Genomic DNA, 18,119 nt, shown 5'->3' on the forward strand with positions numbered 1-18,119 from the left:
TTGAAATATGTACTTCTTTTCCCCGCGTTGGACGTTGAAGAGTGGAGGCTTGGCGCTTAGGACTCTTTCAGCGTAGCGCCACCGGGTTGTTCTCCGTATGACTGAAGTTGGTCGTTGGGAGCGATGAGAAATTAACATGTGCGACTTACCTAGGTAGGCCTAATTCATACATATATGCATTAATTAAAAGCTTAATAAACCCGGGGAATCCGGGGTGATCCGGGGTGAAACTGGGGTGTACAGTGTCTTCAGACCAGGTATATCATACATACATGTAGTTTACGTAGAAGATTGGATAGAAAGATCTGACTCGAATCATTCATAAAGGACAATCGATTGTAATCTGCCGTAATGATGTCTAAACCAATTTGAGTATGGGCTATCTAACCAGTAGTATATCTCAGCCCTAAACCAAAAACACTCTACCCTCAAACGCCTGTAAGTCCTCATTGTGCCCATCTACATTGCTAGCCAACAATTTCCAATCTTCACTCTTCACAGAGGCTGGTTTCTCAAACTTCTGTGTTGTATCCGAGAAGTTGAGAACCACCAAAAGGGTCTGGTTGTGATTTTTCTTGGTATAGGTGAAGACACTTTGATTTGGCTCGTCGATGGTCTCAAACTCTCCAAAGACCAGAAGATCGGCATACTCCTTGCGCAGCGCATTCATGTATTTCCAGAAGGAAAGCACAGAAGATGAGTCTTTCTCCTGGAGCTCCACATTGATCTCGGGGTAATTGTCGTTCGGGCGCATCCACGGCTTTGCCGATGAGGCTGGCGAAAAGCCGGCATTGGCCTCAGCACTCCACTGCATGGGAAGTCTGGAATGATCTCTCGCCAAATGCTGCAGCGAGTCCATGACCACGCTCAACGCGGCTGGGTCGTCGCCAGACATTTTGCTTATCATTCGATAGTAGTTGGTGCTATCGATGTCTTTGTATTCGTCAATCGTCCACTCCCGGGGTGCATTTACCATTCCGATCTCCTGACCCTGGTAGATAAACTGCGTGCCGGAAAGTGTGCCCTGCATCATGGCAAGCATCTTCGCAGACCGAACCCTCAATCCAGGTGTCTTATCAGAGCCGAACCGACTCACAGAGCGGCCTTGGTCGTGGTTTTCCATGAACACTGTGGTCCATGCATCGGTGCCCTTGATGATATCTTGTGTGCTCTGTACGGCAGTCTTCAGTTCTCGTAGGTTCCAGCCCGGCAAAGTGGTCAGGAACTTATAATCCTTGCCATGGCCGAGTTCCACAATATCGAATTGGAAAACCATGCTCAGCTGCTTCTCAGCTGCTGAGACATAGCGCAGAACACCCTCCACGGTATGTGTGTTTGGCAGTTCGCCAACGGTCATGGCATCATATTTGGAAAGCACGTCATTCATCTCGCGCATGTACTCGTGAATGCGAGGACCGTTGCAGAACAGCGAGAAAGCAGGTTGTGTGTCAGACTTTGGATCAAGGATGGGAGCATTGGGATACTCGGGGTGCTTGCTGTACATGTTGACCGTATCAACGCGGAAACCATCCACGCCCTTCTGCAGCCAGAATTCCATCGCCTCCTCGTAGACTGCTTGACGAGTCTCAGGATTCTCCCAATTGACATCGGGCTGTTCAACACAGAAGAGATGGAGATAATATTCTTGTGTTGGCTCGTCCCATTCCCACGCACTGCCTCCGAAAATACTGCGCCAGTTGTTTGGTGGCTGACGATTCCCATCGGCGTCGTATGTCGCTGGCTTCCAGATGTACCAGTCGCGCTTGGGGTCTGTCTTTGAAGATCGGGACTCTTTGAACCATTTGTGCTGGTCTGAAGTGTGATTCACCACTAGGTCCAGAATGATTCGAAGTCCTCGCTTGTGGCATGCATCGATGAGGGTCTCCATGTCCTGGACAGTACCGTATGGGCCATACACGCTTTGGTAGTCGGCAACATCATAACCCATGTCAATCTGCGGGCTGTCGTACATGGGACACAGCCAAATCACATCTACACCAAGGCTTGTGATGTAATCGAGGGACGAGATAATCCCAGGGATGTCGCCAATACCATCGCCATTGGAATCTTTGAAGCTGGCGGGGTAGATTTGGTAGATGATGGAATTTTTCCACCACTTTTCGCTAATTATAGCGGGAGACATGGTGGATGTAATGGATTGCAATGCAAGAAATGGTAATAGAAGAGAAAATAAAAGCCCAAAATAGGAGAAAGCGAGGAGGCCATATATATATGCCTAAAGCATTCGATTTTAGATAATCATTGCACTAAGTACTTCTCCAAGACTCGACAACGCAGTCCGATATCATGTAGGGAGGGCCAATGCTCTCATTGACTGAATGTCGGGCCGACAGTCATTATCAGGAACGCTCTGTGCCACTCATTTGCCCGCGGGGTTTCTTAATGCTGGACGAAAGTTGGGGGCTGTTTCAGTATTATAGGGATTCCCACTTATTTCTACTAAATTTCACTGAATTCCACTTAATCCCACGACCCGGAAAACATACCGAACAGACCAAATGTCTGACCATGTGAAATGCCGAGAGTACGTATGCCGATTCGTCTCTCTTTCCGGGCCTAACTGACCTCCGTTAGTTCAATCGACCAGAAATGAGGGGAAAAAGGGTGCAAGTCGGGCCGACATCTCACCAATCAAACTCGCGTCTTCCCCCGGCTCCCTCTAACTGGATCGGGGGAAGCGACAGCCCTAAAACGGCCAATACGAAGCACGGCTGGACGAAAAGGCCAATGAGAAGAAAATATCCTTCTTCATCCCTGCCCGGCCCGACATCAGTCCAATCACGACACCCCCCAGAAAATCCGGGGATAGTGGGCTAACCCAAGCCTACCCCGTGCAGATAAAACCGGGGAAAGTCTTCTCACGCCACTCTTCTCGCTTGTTGCAGGAACTAAGCAAGGATTAAACTCGACGGACGAGTGGGCCAATGGAACCCCGGTCCCATCCTCGCTCATTATGGACGACCATCGACGACCATTAGCACAATTTTGTATATAAATGACCAACGACGCCCGCATGAAATACTTCTCTTCTATCCAGTCCGGTTCACATCGAGTAACAATCTGGAATCATCCTCGGAGTCACCATTGGCAACCCCCATCCCAGCAATGGCTTCTGAAAAGCAAGCCAGCGACCATGTCGAGCGACATGCCGACCCAATCGAACCAGCAGGCCATGGCCTGTCAGTCTACTCAGACCTCCAAACCACCACCGAAGCCCACGCCGCCATCGAAAAAGAGCACAACATGACCGCCATGGAAGCCCTCAAGCTCTACCCCAAAGCCGTAGCCTGGTCCCTTCTCCTCTCCTGCGCCATCATCATGGAAGGCTACGATGTAGTCCTGATCGGCTCATTCTTCGCCTTCCCAGCCTTCAACATGAAATACGGCGAACTCATGTCAGACGGGAAATACGGCCTCGCCGCCTCCTGGCAGGCAGGCCTAACAAACGCAATGAGCGTCGGCCAGATCCTAGGCCTCTTCGTGAACGGTATCGTCTCCGAACGCTACGGATACCGCAAAACCCTAATGACTTGTCTCGCCACAACCGTCGGCTTCATCTTCATCCTCTTCTTCGCGCCAAACGTCCAGACCCTCGTCGCTGGCGAGTTCCTCATGGGTATCCCCCTGGGCGTCTACCAGACTCTCACAGTCACATACGCTTCAGAGGTATGCCCCGTCGCTCTGCGCGCCTATCTCACCACCTACGTCAACCTGTGCTGGGTCTTCGGACAGCTCATCGCCTCAGGCGTGCTGAAGGGCCTTGTCGAACACACCGACCAGTGGGCATACCGTATCCCCTTCGCCATCCAGTGGGTGTGGCCGGTACCGATTTTCATTGGAGTGTACCTCGCACCCGAGAGTCCGTGGTGGCTTGTGCGGAAGGACAGACGCGAAGACGCTATCAAGTCTGTGAAGCGGCTCACGCGCGCAGACCCCAATTTCAGCGCTGAGGAAACTGTCTCCATGATTGTGTATACGAATGCCATGGAGCAGCAGACCGAGACTGGTGCTTCTTATATGGACTGCTTTAAGGGGACTGATCTGCGACGCACGGAGATCGCGTGCTGTGTCTGGGCAGTGCAGAGTCTGTGTGGTAGCGGTCTGATGGGCTACTCGACTGTATTCTACCAGCGTGCTGGACTGGCGGACTCGCAGTCGTTTACGATGTCGCTGGCGCAGTATGCGATTGGTGTTGTTGGTACGTTTAGCTCGTGGCTGTTTATGACGTACTTTGGTCGTCGCACGCTGTATGTGGGTGGTCTGGCGATCTTGGCTGTTATCCTGTTTGTCATTGGATTTGTGTCGATTGCGCCGGCGACTAGCTCACTCTCGTGGGCGACGGGATCCATGTTGCTTGTGTATACCTTCATCTATGATTCGACTATCGGGCCGGTGTGTTTCTCGCTGGTTTCGGAGATGCCGTCGTCGAGACTTCGCACTAAGACGGTTGTGCTGGCGAGGAATACGTATAACGTGCTCAATCTGGTGACTGGTATTATTATTCCTTATATGCTGAATGTGGATGCGTGGAATTGGAGGGGGAAGTCTGGATTCTTCTGGGGTGGACTGTGCATTCTCTGTTTTGTTTGGTCGTTCTTCAGACTTCCTGAGCCCAAGGGCCGCTCTTATGCTGAGTTGGATGTTCTGTTTGAGAACAAGGTGCGCACAAGGGAGTTCCCGTCTGCGAAGACCGGTTTGGTGCAGAGTGAGCTTGAGGAGGAGAAAGGCTCGGTTTGAAGTTAATATGTGAAGTATAATATCTGGAAGAAGGATTGGAAGTATAGCGAGATTGACATGTAGTATGACACTTATCAGTGAAATGAATATTTTATGTTATAACTAAATCCTGAGATCCTTGAATCCCTTTGTAAAGTTGAACGAACTAACTAGGGGTGTGTTCCGTGGGATCCGCCAGTGACTATGGAGCCCAAATGCTCAGCCATGACTTTATCAAAAGACTATCACGAGAACTGGTATTCAATCTTGATGGGCAGCGAGTATATGGTATGACTTTCAGCAACTGGGTAATGCTGATGTCCCTCCATAAGTGTGCACGCACCATGTGCTACAGCCTACGGGACCCCCCGCCTGCGCTGTCTCATGTGAGATGGCGGTCGAGAGGGTTGGGGAGAGGAAGAAGAGAAGAAGAAGAAGAAGAAGAGAAGAGGTGGAAGGGTGGGGGGAGGCCTTTTATATGTTCACATCCCAGGTACCTTCCCAAAATGGATGGCTGTTCGCTCTTGCCTTTTTTTACCTCTCGGGGTTACTGGTTGTGGCAGGTGACCATGCGGGACCCTACTTTACATGTTTCTGGCAAATTCAAGGCTCATTTTAAGGAGATTACCAACGAGAGAAAAGATGTAGCAGTAAAAGTAATAACAGCATGGGATATCTTGTCAAGATTATAGCTGGCAGTAGCCCATACGAAGACCATTCTCTTATAACACTTCTGATTTTGGTAGGAAATGCTGTTCGTACACAAAGGAATATTTGCAAAAAATAAATAAGACAAGAAGCAGATGAGTATAATCATTAAACCAGGTATACGCCACCTATGACATTGAAACAAGGAAACAATTTTTGAGATCCCCAGTCAGAGACCAATATATCAGTTATCCACCAAGAACTTCATCCTGATACCCATAGCCGCCAACTCGACATCCAAGTACCGCAGCACACCAGGCACAGCAACGATAGTAACATTGTCACCACCGACGTAGCGGTGTCCATTACCGTCCTCCCAGACCTCAGCCCGGGAGTCATCGAAGGTAGCCTCACGGGCACAACGACGGCAACGCACAACACCATTGACACCACCAACAGCACCAATAGCAGCAACAGCATGAGCATTGGTGCTCTGCTGGTTAGGAGCAGCCTTGGCAGCGGCAGCAGCAGCACCAGGGTTGATAGCAGTGCGGGAGCGGGATGAGCCGGAGACAGCAACCTGCGTGGACAGGAAGGAACCACAGCAGCGACAGATCCAGGTGTGCTGGGCGTCGGAGCAGTTCATGAGACGATCCTGCAGCAAGAAGGCCGCACCGTGAGCAATGAGCGAATCACGCTCCATCTCTCCGACACGGATACCACCACCCTTCGCACGACCCTTCACGGGCTGGCCCGTGAGCGCGTTGACGGGACCAGTAGTACGCACTTGGAACTTGTCGTTCACCATGTGACGCAGACGCTGGTAGTAGACCAGACCCATGTAGATGTCGGCGGAGAACTCGCGGCCCGTGACACCACTGTACAACGGCTCGTTACCGTAGTAGTTGTAGCCGGCTTTGCGGAGCTGCTCGCCGAAGTAATCGGTTGCGGTGTTTTCTTCGGAGAATTGGAAGGGAGTAGAGTCTTGTGGGAGACCGTGCATGGCACCAGCTTTCCCGGCCATGGACTCGATCATTTGAGCGATTGTCATACCTGGTGAGATGTTAGATGAATGTATACCTTTGTTGTTAAGAGCAATGGGAACTTACGGGAGGGGAAAGCGTGAGGGTTGATGATCAGATCGGGCTGCATGCCGCTCTCGGAGAAGGGCATGTCGACCGCAGGCCAGAGTTGAGACAAAACACCCTTCTGACCGTGACGAGAGGAGAACTTGTCACCAATGACGGGCTTTCGGGGAATACGGTACTTGACGCTGAGCGATTGAGCGGGCTCGTTGCCAGACTCGGAACCCATAATACGGATGCTGTCGACGTAACCTTCTTCGGCATCCTTGTATTTCATGTAGTGGGTGACTCCATCGACATTGACGTACGAGTCGGAGGCAGGGTCGAAGCGGACATTGTGCCAGGCAGCGATCTTGTCACCTTCCTTGACGCGAGCACCCAAGTGCGGCATTCCATCCTCGTCGATGATGTTGCGCACCTGCTCTTTGACCTCGTCGCCGGGGGCGAATCCAAACAGCTTGGTGACCTCACGCTTGGACTTGGTCCGTCGGGAGTCGTTATCGGCTAGAGTGACGACCTTGGTCTTGTAGACTGTACCGTGACCGAAGCCACGTTCGTGTGCGGACTTGTTGATAATCATAGCGTCGTCCATGTCGTAACCGGTGTAGGAGATAATAGCCACAACTGCGTTCATACCGTTGGGGAAGTTGTCCAGACCGTAGGCGTTGTAGAGAGGTGGCCGCACAATTGGCGTTTGACCCGTTTGGATGCGGTACAACTTGTTGTCGGTACGGTGGGCAATCGAGGTACCTGGCGTACCCATGGTTTGTTTGCTCATCTGACACTGGTACATGTTACGCGGAGATTGGTTGTAGTCGGAGAAGGGGGTCATGTTCGCGACGATAGAGAGGATGTTCGTGGGCGTGAACTCAATGTGGGTCGAAAGACCGGGGATCAGGTCAGATTCCACACAGGCAATCTCCATGAAGGGCTGCTCGAATGGTCCGACGTAATCCAGCTTATCCAGCGCCAGATACTTAACGGGGCGGTACATTCTCGCTGATTGGGAGAACATGTAGACACCTGGGTATTGACCGCCGCTTGAGTTGGGAATATATCCAATTTCCAATTCACGAGGGATGTTGTTTTTGCCTTCGACCTTCCAGTACCGGATGGTATCGGCGATTCTCTGGGCCTGCTTGGGCGAGCAGTAACCAATGATTCGGCCATCCAATTGGACGACTACGCTCTCATCCAGGGCCACGGAAGACTCAGACTTGACACCAAGCTGAACCAGAGTCCGGGGCAGATGAGATACATCCAGGTTATCCGTAGAAATTAAACACTTGTGCGACAAATGGTTGAGCAGACCGCAAGGCGATCCATCAGGAGTGTGAACGGGGCAAAGGAAACCCCAACTTTCTGGTAGCAGTTTGCGGACAGTGGTAGTCTTCAACTGAGCGAAGAAACTACCACGGTGAATCATGCGGAAGTGACTGATGAAACGGTAGAAGTTAATCTTCTCTGCAATGACGGTGTAACCTGAAGTTTGTTGCAAATCAAGACCCGTGGGACTGACCAAGTTACCGGTGGAGAGGAAGTACTCGAGCGCATTACCAATATTCTCGTTTGACCGCTTAACGATCTTGGAGAGGAAATCTCGTTCGAATGCTTCATCCGTGAACTTTGCGCCGTTGTTTCGGATGGACCAGTCTCGGGCAATGGGACCAAATGAACGGAGCCACTCCTCGATACGTTCCTTGAGAATCATTCCGTAAAGGAAGCCACCAAGCAGAATTTCTTGGTTGGAGACGGCATCGGGATTGTCAGGTGCACAGTCTCCTGCGACTGTAGAGTAAAGCTTGCGGATCATGAAGGTGATCAACTTGAACTTGTCCCAATCTTGAGCCTCGGTGACATTCTCATTTCCAAGATGGGGGAGAACAACCTTGCGGAGGAACTCTGTGCCAACTTCCTCGTCGGGCATGTCAGCGGGGACTCCGAGCACAGGTCGGAAAGCCTTGCCCAGGTGGGACCGGCAATCGTACTGGCTGTGCTTCTGGTAGGCGTGGTAGGTTCTCAACAAAAGCTCGACACGGTCTGTGACGAAAGTGTTGTTCATGCCCTTGGAGGAAGCACCACCGACAATAGCCTCGAAGATCTCGCGGTCGTTGGTCTCGGCAAGTGCCTTGAGAATCATCATCACGGGGATAAGGTATTCATTCTTACGCCATGAGAAACGGAAGGTGACATTTCCATCGGAGAGATAGTGAAGCACGTTGGTCTGCGAAGTCTGATCGGGACGGACCGATCGTATTTGAACACCGAACTTTGTGTAGGTCTGACCACGCTTGACGAAAGAACCACGAATGATGGACATGGGGTAGTTGCGCTTGCCGACGACCAGCATACGAATGAGCTTCTCGTTACCGTTGACGATGTAGAAACCGCCCAGTTCCTCCGATTCTTCATTGTGTCGAACAAGCTCATCGGGAGTAGCCTTCTCGAGATGACACCGGTTGGTGCGCACCATAATCGGGACATTACCGAGCTCGCGGACAGACTCCATCCAGTCTCCATTGTTGACCTGGTACTCGAGGCGAGCGCGGAGCTTACCACGGTACGTCGAATGACGCTCTCTGCATTCCGAGGGGTAGATTTCACGGTTTCGGGTGGTGTACTTGTTGGTGGGGGGCAGGGTAGGCTTTTCGAGGAAGATTTCACGCACGCGGACGTTCAAGCGATTCCGCTTCGGCGGGCGAACGCCTTCTGCTTGACGGGCCTTCTTCTGCTCGTAGGTTTCGAGTTCACCATCGAGGAAGGTCTTGGTGCCGATATCCTTCAATCCTGCCTCCAGAATCTTGCTGTCGTCAAAGAGAGCATTGAAGGAATCGATATGCGGTCGAATCGACTCGGCCAGCGATGGATAAGCCGTGTGATCCGTGGGAGGATTCTTGAACAGGTTCTCCCGGCGCAGGGTGTCGTATTCGACTGACCACTGGGTTTCTGTGGCTGCGGGCGCCATGATGGAAATTCGCAGCTCTCAAAAGCCGGTTGATGCGGTATAGAAAAAGAAAGACTGAACGGCACAATAAATGCGACCGTCAATGTAAAGATAAAAGCGCGACAGTATCGGTTCGATTCCTCCGCCCAATATTATATCAGCCACTAGACCACAGGAATTGAACCGACAATGGCAGCTGCCAAACGAAGACGAGAGGTCTGTTCTGCTTGGGGAAATTTTTCGAGGGTGGAGCCGGATGCTTATCCTCACGTGGTGATATGCATTGTGGCCTGAGGCCAAATTGAGGCTTCAATATCCGGAAAGTTCGACATTCGAGAGGTTGCCGTTCATCCCGTTCATATCCCTACAACATACTAAAACTTTAGTTCAACTGCCAGTTCCTGACATGCTCTTGAACCCCTAATCCTGGTAAACTCTAGCTGCATTAAACTTGCAACACCAACGACCCAGAAATGTGGAAATTTTTGTAACGCCACACGGGCTGGATATGCTGCACAACGCCGTTCACCCCCCTCCATTTTGAAGCCAATAGAGCCTAAGCGCCCTCGGGTCATGTGTGTAGGTAGATCGCTCAATTCTCCATGGAGAAGAAATAGTAGATTCAATATCCTTGAATATCCTTTTCTATTGATATCTGCCGGCGGTTATCCCCTTAAAAACATCTTTCCCTCTAATAATAGGCCTTTTTAAATTGTTGTTTCTAGGTTGATCTCTTGTTACGGTGTGACGATCTTGCTCTTTTTTTTTTTCTTTTCTTCTGTTTTTCCCTCTTTACCTTTTATCTCTTCACCAAATCCAGAAATCCCAGAATATCAAGAATATCAACCTGTTGCGCAGTTACAAGGTTGACCCCACTCTCTGGCTTTTGTCATCCTGAGCTTTTTCCACACACAAGGCAACTTCTCAGCTCCTAATCTTTCTACTGGCTTTACTTTTTTTTTAGTTCTATTCAACTATACTCTCACTTTTTCTCTTCTCTCCTTTTTTTCATTTTCATTTTCATATTCATATTCCGCTCCCTTCCTTATGGCCGGCATATTTCGTGCTATCTATGACTGGCTTCTGAGGATGTTCTGGTAAGTGGGCCGTTTGATAGATGCAGTTCTCGGGAGACCACGGCCCGTCCCCGCAGATGAAGCCATGCTGAACTCCATATAGGGCCAGCGAGATGGATGTCACCATGATCGGTCTTCAGAATGCTGGCAAGTCTTCTCTGCTGCGTGTGTTGGCGGTAAGTCGATTTGATAACTCCTTCCAAGGTTATGAGTCCCGGTTGCTAACAGGGAATAGGGTGGAGAGTTCACTATTGAGTATGTTATAGATGATCTCACATCTGAGATCATTCCGTCCCAGCCAGTTTCTAACTCCTTATAGCTCCATCCCGACAATCGGATTCAACACGAAAAGAGTGCAGAAAGGCCATGTGACATTGAAATGGTATGTTCGTCCTTCCCGATCAAGCACAGCGGCGCTAATATATCCCCGCAGCTGGGATCTGGGCGGCCAACCTCGATTTCGGCCGATGTGGGAACGGTATTGTCGGGGCGTCAACGCGATCGTGTAAGACTGGCTTATTTTTTCCTAATTTCTTGGGTCGTCTCTCCCTTCCAGCATACTAACCAATGTCAATAAAGGTATATTGTGGATGCGGCAGACCGCGCCGCACTCCCAGTAGCGACAGAAGAACTCCACGACCTGATGAAAAAGCCCACACTGGATAGTATCCCTCTCCTGATCCTCGGGAACAAGTCCGATCTTCCAGACAAGCTGTCTGTTGATGAGATCATCGAGGCCATGGATCTGAAATCCATCACTCATCGCGAAGTAAGCTGTTATGGTATCAGCGCCAAGGAGGAAACCAATCTTGACGCTGTCCTCCACTGGCTCATTGCCCGAGCTAACCGATGAGGATACTGCCCCTTGTGTGTCTGCCTGCTTTGACCTTTGACCTCGACTCGCGATATCCCTTTCGTTTTCATTTTCATACCCTTGACTGTCTCGCATTTTGATTGTGTTCATATCCTGTAGACTCTAGCGTGTTTGGCCCGCAGCCTCGGATGTAACGATGTTGATGTAGTCTTGTTTTCTTTTCTTGTGCTCATGAATTCGAGTATTCATGATGATGATGTATGTTAATGGTCATGTGCGCTTCGTTTGATCCCAGTTTTGTTTCTTTATCTTTTTTCCCCCTTGGTCGCTTTTCTGAATTGATGTGTATTAGAGTATTTTGGCAATGCTCGCGGGGGAAGAAATTGTCAGACAGTCCACCTGGGCAGGGATGGCTAATATAAATAAACCAAACACGGACCACCCCGGCATTGATGTGTTGGCTGCCAACACATCGATGCAGAAGAATAAAGCATCCCCACCAATGGACATCTCGGATTAAATACATATTGTGGATGATTATACGAAAGTCGGAAAAATAATTATATTCAAAATCGTTCCGATATCATTACTAGGACTTGTTACTACGCCATGTCTTTACATAGTTGAGGTACACTGCTGTGCACCTTTATGCCTCGCATATTATTCTCAGACAAATCAAATCAAGTGGCATTAGTCGTACACAAAATATCTAGATCAGTTTTGTAGGTCCTTCCTTGCAGACAGGCCAGATCCGGAGTTGCTCAAAACCCCCTTTCAAGCGCCCAAGATAGCGCAGTAACGCCCATAAACATCAAAAACGAAACCGACACGAGTGAAATGCGAAGACATGGGATCATTTGCAACGCTTCTCCACAATGTTCGGCCCATGCTCTTCGTACTCTTTCTTGGAGATCCACATTTGGTGGAAAGTTCCCAAACTAGCCAGGATACTTCCTCCAATCCAGGAGCCGAAGCGTCGCTCGGAGGTGTTACCGGGAGCAGTGACACGCACCCTGGGGCCAGGGAATATCTGCATCAGTTCGTGGTTCAGACGATCAGTGAATCCATAAAGCAGACTGGATCCACCGGTAACAACGACATTAGCCAGCAGGTGCGGGCGGAGGTCGACGTCAACACCGGCCAAAGAAGCCTTGACGAGCTCTGGGATAGTCTGGGCGGGTGTTGGGGGAGGGAAAGACGAGTCGGGGTCTGGAATGGCAGCCTTGGCATCGAAGAGAGATTCCACGGCGCGGAAACGGTCGACACCGAAGACTTGGTTGTACCCATCGGGGAACTCGAATGGGCGACCGGGGGTAGTTCTAGCCATATCTTCGTTGGAGACGCCCGTGGGGCTAGGAGCTGAGAGCCTTGTGGGTCCGGGCCAAACCTGAACGACACATTCCTTGAACTCGGACAGTGTGCGCTCCTCAAGAAGAGCACGGTACGACGCATCGGGTGCCTTGTCGGCGGGGAAGGTCTTGTATTTCGCTTGGGGTGGTTGGCCAGCTTCGACAGCCGACTTCGAGCTGATAAGGTAATGCGGCGTGATTGTGATGGGTTGTGGGGAGTTGGCCTTGAAGATTGCCTTGATCTGCGACGAGATGTAATCACCGCCCAACGGAGAGTGCTGCACGCCCCGTTTCAGAATCATGCCATCGTGGATCGGGGTAACAGAGATGTTGGAAGCTCCAATGTCAATAACAAGGGCGGATGCCTTGCCGGAAGCGAAACTGCATATGGAATTGGGTCAGTAAATGGTAGGCATATCATAATCAGTGGGCCTGGGATACGTACGCCGCAAGAACACCAGTGCGCGCGAGATAAAAGGCCGGGGTATCCCATTTCTCCATTGCGATTTCAATGGTCTTTTCGCGTGCCTTCGCTGGGTTCCATCCAGGCTCTGTCATCAACAATGGGCTGTCCGACAAGGGCTTCTCCTCTGACTCCATCTCCATTTCCGTAGGGAGCTCGTCTGCGGAAACATCGTTTAATCCGTTTTGGAAGGGGTTACCCGCTTTCGTGCCGGTGAGTCGCGACATAAATGAGTGCTCCCATACCTTCTCTGCCATATCCCAATCCTCGACGATTCCATCCTTGCCAATCGGGTTGTGGATGGACAGACCGGGTCGTGGGGTAACGAAGACGTCGTCGCCAAATACGAGTTTCTCTTGGCCGTCGGCGTTGTATTTTCCGTAGTAGGTTGGGATCAGTGACTTTGGAGCATCTTCACCGGCAAAGCCCGCGCGAGTGGTTGAGTATCCCGGGTCTAGGACAATAGCAGACACCTCATCTGTAGTCGTGCGATAATTAGCATCTTGCGCAGTGAATAAGGGTCAAGCGTTCTTTGGGATCGCAACGGCAGGCGCGATTGGAATGGCATATCTGGGATCACTTACCTCCACCGTACTCAGCAGCTTGAGGTGGGTTGGAAGGGTTCATCGCGAAAGTTGTGCGGGTGTATCTGGGAAGGGAGTCGTAGCTGTCACAAGGGGTATGTGGATATTTTGGATTAAGTCGCCTGAAGACAAATCAAGACGTGACCATGCGTATCGGACGGACAATCAGAGGGGCTGGTTGGAGGCAGGAGAAGGGCGGGTCTTTTTGGTGCGGGTGTAGCTTTGGCTTTAGCACCCAAACGGGCAGTTCAAGATCTGGCTTAGTCATTCGTGGTCAACAGCTGTGCTGACTCACCATAGCTTCAGATCCACGGATATCACCCTCCTAATTCGCATCTTTTTGATAGTTACATCTGTAAATATTGGAGATACATGGGGTATTTGAAAAGAATAGGCTGTACAAGATAGTAAAGATAAACTGGGGAGGCAGTTTACTATATTTCGAAACGAAGCAAAAAGGTTCTATACCGGACAAGATGTACCCAATAAACAAGATAGTAATCATTTCCTTTGCCCTTCTTTTCTCGTACTCGATTTTTATATCTTATTGCCCTTATATTCTGCTCCAAGGCTTGGGCAAAAGCAATGGACAAGGTAACATTTAGCTATCGAAGTAGCTGCATCAACCACCTAGTATGTCTTTGGATATATATATATACCAAAAAATAGTCCACCGATGTCCTTGGAAATGTAAAATTTTGTGAACTACATACCTAATTAGCTTGAAATAATACCCTAAACCTTATACCGAAGATACTACTACAATAGTTCTACTCCATCTTAATATTTGGGACCAGAAGTATACATGTAATTGGCCGCAAATCGCAGATCACCCGCGGTTGAAAGCAGTGCATGTACTTGGTCGGTAGCCCTTTGAAAAGGACACCAGAAATAGCATTGGCGCAAAAATCATTATGGTATCGTATGCATATCGAGTAAAAGACATATCAAGGGAAACAAGCCGTTTTGGATGAGAGAAACAATCATTTCTTTCCCGCCTGTGCTTCTTTTTCCCGCATTGCAGCTCTTGCACTGCGACTGCCTCCAAGCTTCGGACCCCGAGGCGCTTCAACATTGGCCACTGGCTTTGCTGCAGGCCGAGTCCGACGCCGAGACTGCATCGCATCCATAAAGTCTCGCCTAAATTGCTCAGCAACTCGGTCATCAGCAGCCTGTTGGTCATCAAGATGTGTTTCCTCCTCGTGTTCATCATAAATTTCCACTATAACAGCTAGTGTTAGCAAAGACACAGATCGTATAGGATTTCACTTTGAAATGGCACGCACATTTGCTCTCACGTAGGACCTCCTCTACAAGACGATCTCTTGCGATGTCCGCTTCTGTCCTCTGTTTGCGATTGCGCCATGACTTGCCGTCTGGGCCAGGGCGACCCGTCTCTGACGCAGCATGATCCACTGATGTCGACAACTCTCCCTTCTCCATTTGTCGAGTCGCAGCTTCTGTCCGCGCGATGTTTCGTAATGTGGCTTCGTGGCCGAGGTCGATTTCATGGAGTTTGCCTAGCGATGCAGGTTCGCGTGTCTGATGTCCAGGCAGCGACTGCAACCCGGCGACTTCCTCTTGCGTTGGTTGGTTGGAACCTGAATGATCCACTTTTGGTTCAGGCTGGTAGCGCTTAGCCATCTCGGAATCTATGAATGCCATCCTTATCTCGTTAGCCCACATCAAACGAATTGGACGATCAGTTGTAGCAAAGGATTCGTACATGTGCTTGTCAACATCCACTGTCTGACCAGTATATCCTGTGAAACGTTCATTCATTGCTCGTATCTTCTCATCCTCGGTTTCTCCGGCCGCTGGTACTAGCGCTAGTTGCTGGCCCTGATCATCTCCTAGTCGTGATGCGGTAGAAAATCCAATGCCGCCCCTTCTAACTGCGCGTGGACGCCGGATATTATTGCTCGCAGGAGCTTGTGACGCGCCATGATTGTCATTTTGGTTATCGGCCTCTTGGGTGTCTGGGGTGTCATGATCGGGACGTCGTCGCATGAACTTGCGCTTTTTTGCTGGGCGAAACAGGGATTCGGTTGGCACAACATCTTCTTGCGGGTCCATTGTGATTTGCGACAACGTGAACTCGGGTGGTAGGGGAAAGACGAGTGGGAAATTAATTGTCAAGGTGAGGTCATTCAGCAGTGAAGACAAACTACAATTCGCCCATTACCGACCGCCTTTTATTCTGCCTGCTGTCTCGGGCTTATGAAAACACATGAAAATGAGATTATAATATGTAACCTCCCTTGTTTGTTCAAATTTAAAACTAAGTTAGAATATGGCATTAGATATCAATCTGCAATTCCTTCTGGGCCTGGCCTCAGTTTTCTAGCAAGTGGAGGGAACCATGGGGCCCTATACTAATAATCCAGGCATATGAGGCCGCGATAGTAGAGATACAGCAGGCGGTCAAGGCCTACATGATGGTTATAGGGGGTTCACCAGGGTCTAGCTAATATAACAGTGCAAATATAGTTGATGATGCCGCCGAGTATATATCTATAATGAAGCTAAGTGAGGCCAAGTAGAGATAGCTGAACTAGATATTGCCATGACTGAGCTGGTCAGGCAAGGTAATTGTCAAGAATTTCCAGCTCCAAGTAGCCAAATAGATCTTCCTGATGATCTTACATACTCAATCTCAATCAGTAGAGAGCCGAAATGAGTATCAATTTTAAGACCGGAGATAATGTCGAGAAAGTTGTCCGGTGAGCCTCAGATCCCAGGATCCACCCATCCGGTCATAATTCAAGCCTCGCAGTGCAGAACTGGGCAGCAATTCTTGTCTAGATGTCAGTTTCCCCGACAGGTCAAGGTGTCAGCCCAAACGGTATACCACGTGGTATCTCTTCCTCCTGTACACATGCTAGCTGTTATATTCGTGTGCACAGTTGAATCCTGTAGCTGATGGTCTTGCTTTTTTTGGTCTTAATTTTTTCTTTAAATAGATCGACTGTTTGTTTTAGGTAGTAATATATTTTTGGTTGATTTCCTTCTAACAACGTGAGTGTGAAATTTCTGTCAATATAAGCTACATATGTACTGTCTGTTGTGTGTTGTGTGTTGTGTGTTGTAGGAGAATAAAGTATGCGATCAAAGTTTATATAGAGTTTGAACCTTGGAAGTGGTTCTAGCCTTCTTGAGACTGTGGATTTTGATTCTCGGAAAGAGGTTTCCTATGCCTCGCCAAAATCCAATTTTTCTTAAAATAATATTTTAACCGAGTGGCCAGAATGGCTATGGTGTTACCCAAGGTAATAATATACCAAATTTACTACGTACAACATACATTATATGTGCCTTGGCAGAGACCCTCATCAAGAGGCCCGGGATACTAATAATACCTTGGCTCTCGGGTTCGCAATTCGGGCAAAGTGTATCTTCCAGAGAAGACCGAGGAGCTTGTAGTAGGTGATATTGTTTCGGATGTTGATCACAGATGAGTTGAGACACGAGGGTAAGATAACTACATTCAATTATCGAATTGAAATGTAAACTTTTTGAATTGCGAGGGAAGGTCGAACTTCAAATGTCGTAGTCTATTGGGGGCGGGAAACTGGGTCACGCGCACAAAGGCACATGGATATGACGCGCTTAATTTAGCAGGCAATTCGCTTCTAGGGTCAATTCGAATATTATTAATAAAATAATATCAATCCTTTAGAGCTCAGCTGGGCAGGATTCCCGAGATCGGGGATTCTCAGACGAAAAGTTGTATGTACTCCGCGCCTAACCGATGTAAAGTTTTTGCCGATGCTATCCATGAATAAAAATTTGCAATATGACCCCGGATGGGGGTCGGATGGGGGTCGGATGGGGGTCTATGGTCTGGTCTGATCAAGGATTGGAAGTGATAGATGCAAACAACCGCAGTGTATCAGGGCACCACGGGAGAGAAAGGCCGAGAAGATCCCTAGGTTAGGGTGGTTGAGCCTCTATGCTATGCGGTGTAGATGCGAGCATGTTCTTTCAATCTGGCCCTTACAAAAGCCGCTGACATACGTTTGTTCAATACATCCATTTAGTTATTGGTCAACTTTTTTACTCTTATCATAGACATCCGCTAGACCCCGCAAATAATATTGAAATCTCTGACTGCGGGTGAGCCCAATACGTCCACGGTGTGGAGGTGTGTCATCTTGACCGAGTCTTTCTCAACAATACTTTTCGGACATCTCTCGGAGAACGCGGGAAGGGATCCACCAGCGAAGAATGCGATGTACATCGTCAAGGACAAGGTGGCTCGCTTAACGAGAATGACTTCCTTTTCTTTTTCGTCGACGTTCCAATGACACAATCCCCCACGATTTGAATATATAAGAAACAGTGTACGGCAATACGGGCAAATCCGGAGAGTGACCGAGATGGTGGGGTGCATTGCATTTCCCCTCGGCATCCCCAGGT

General features: G+C 49.4%; 6 protein-coding genes across 6 annotated transcripts; 2 read left to right on the top strand and 4 right to left on the bottom strand.

The window, feature by feature from the left end:
• Positions 1-406: 406 nt before the first annotated feature.
• N7455_011915 (glycoside hydrolase family 13 protein) lies at positions 407-2,143 on the bottom strand (the record flags this gene model as incomplete). The annotated part of the gene is made up of 1 exon (XM_040953979.2): positions 407-2,143. One exon carries the CDS (start codon positions 2,141-2,143, stop codon positions 407-409), a length of 1,737 nt encoding a protein of 578 aa, XP_040815666.2.
• A 983-nt stretch (positions 2,144-3,126) lies between these two features.
• On the top strand, positions 3,127-4,758 carry N7455_011916 (MFS maltose permease MalP; the record flags this gene model as incomplete). Its single annotated transcript, XM_040953789.2, has 1 exon — positions 3,127-4,758. The coding sequence occupies one exon, from the start codon at positions 3,127-3,129 to the stop codon at positions 4,756-4,758; it is 1,632 nt and encodes a 543-aa protein (XP_040815737.2).
• Positions 4,759-5,629: 871 nt separating this feature from the next.
• On the bottom strand, positions 5,630-9,435 carry N7455_011917 (DNA-directed RNA polymerase I core subunit RPA135; the record flags this gene model as incomplete). Its single annotated transcript, XM_040953728.2, has 2 exons — positions 5,630-6,438; positions 6,495-9,435. The coding sequence occupies 2 exons, from the start codon at positions 9,433-9,435 to the stop codon at positions 5,630-5,632; spliced, it is 3,750 nt and encodes a 1,249-aa protein (XP_040815638.1).
• A 1,026-nt stretch (positions 9,436-10,461) lies between these two features.
• On the top strand, positions 10,462-11,343 carry N7455_011918 (ADP-ribosylation factor-like protein; the record flags this gene model as incomplete). Its single annotated transcript, XM_040953922.2, has 6 exons — positions 10,462-10,511; positions 10,594-10,666; positions 10,726-10,745; positions 10,810-10,872; positions 10,924-10,995; positions 11,070-11,343. The coding sequence occupies 6 exons, from the start codon at positions 10,462-10,464 to the stop codon at positions 11,341-11,343; spliced, it is 552 nt and encodes a 183-aa protein (XP_040815767.2).
• An 814-nt stretch (positions 11,344-12,157) lies between these two features.
• On the bottom strand, positions 12,158-13,743 carry N7455_011919 (actin family protein; the record flags this gene model as incomplete). The annotated part of the gene is made up of 3 exons (XM_040953967.2): positions 12,158-13,034; positions 13,099-13,594; positions 13,701-13,743. 3 exons carry the CDS (start codon positions 13,741-13,743, stop codon positions 12,158-12,160), a joined length of 1,416 nt encoding a protein of 471 aa, XP_040815634.2.
• A 940-nt stretch (positions 13,744-14,683) lies between these two features.
• Positions 14,684-15,776, bottom strand: N7455_011920 (telomere length and silencing 1 family protein; the record flags this gene model as incomplete). Its single annotated transcript, XM_065606778.1, has 3 exons — positions 14,684-14,922; positions 14,987-15,366; positions 15,427-15,776. The coding sequence occupies 3 exons, from the start codon at positions 15,774-15,776 to the stop codon at positions 14,684-14,686; spliced, it is 969 nt and encodes a 322-aa protein (XP_065459944.1).
• Between the last annotated feature and the right edge of the window lie 2,343 nt (positions 15,777-18,119).

Source organism: Penicillium solitum (assembly GCF_028829755.1).
Source record: "Penicillium solitum strain IBT 25940 chromosome Unknown utg000009l_segment0_segment0, whole genome shotgun sequence".
In the NCBI taxonomy this organism is placed as follows: domain Eukaryota; kingdom Fungi; phylum Ascomycota; class Eurotiomycetes; order Eurotiales; family Aspergillaceae; genus Penicillium; species Penicillium solitum.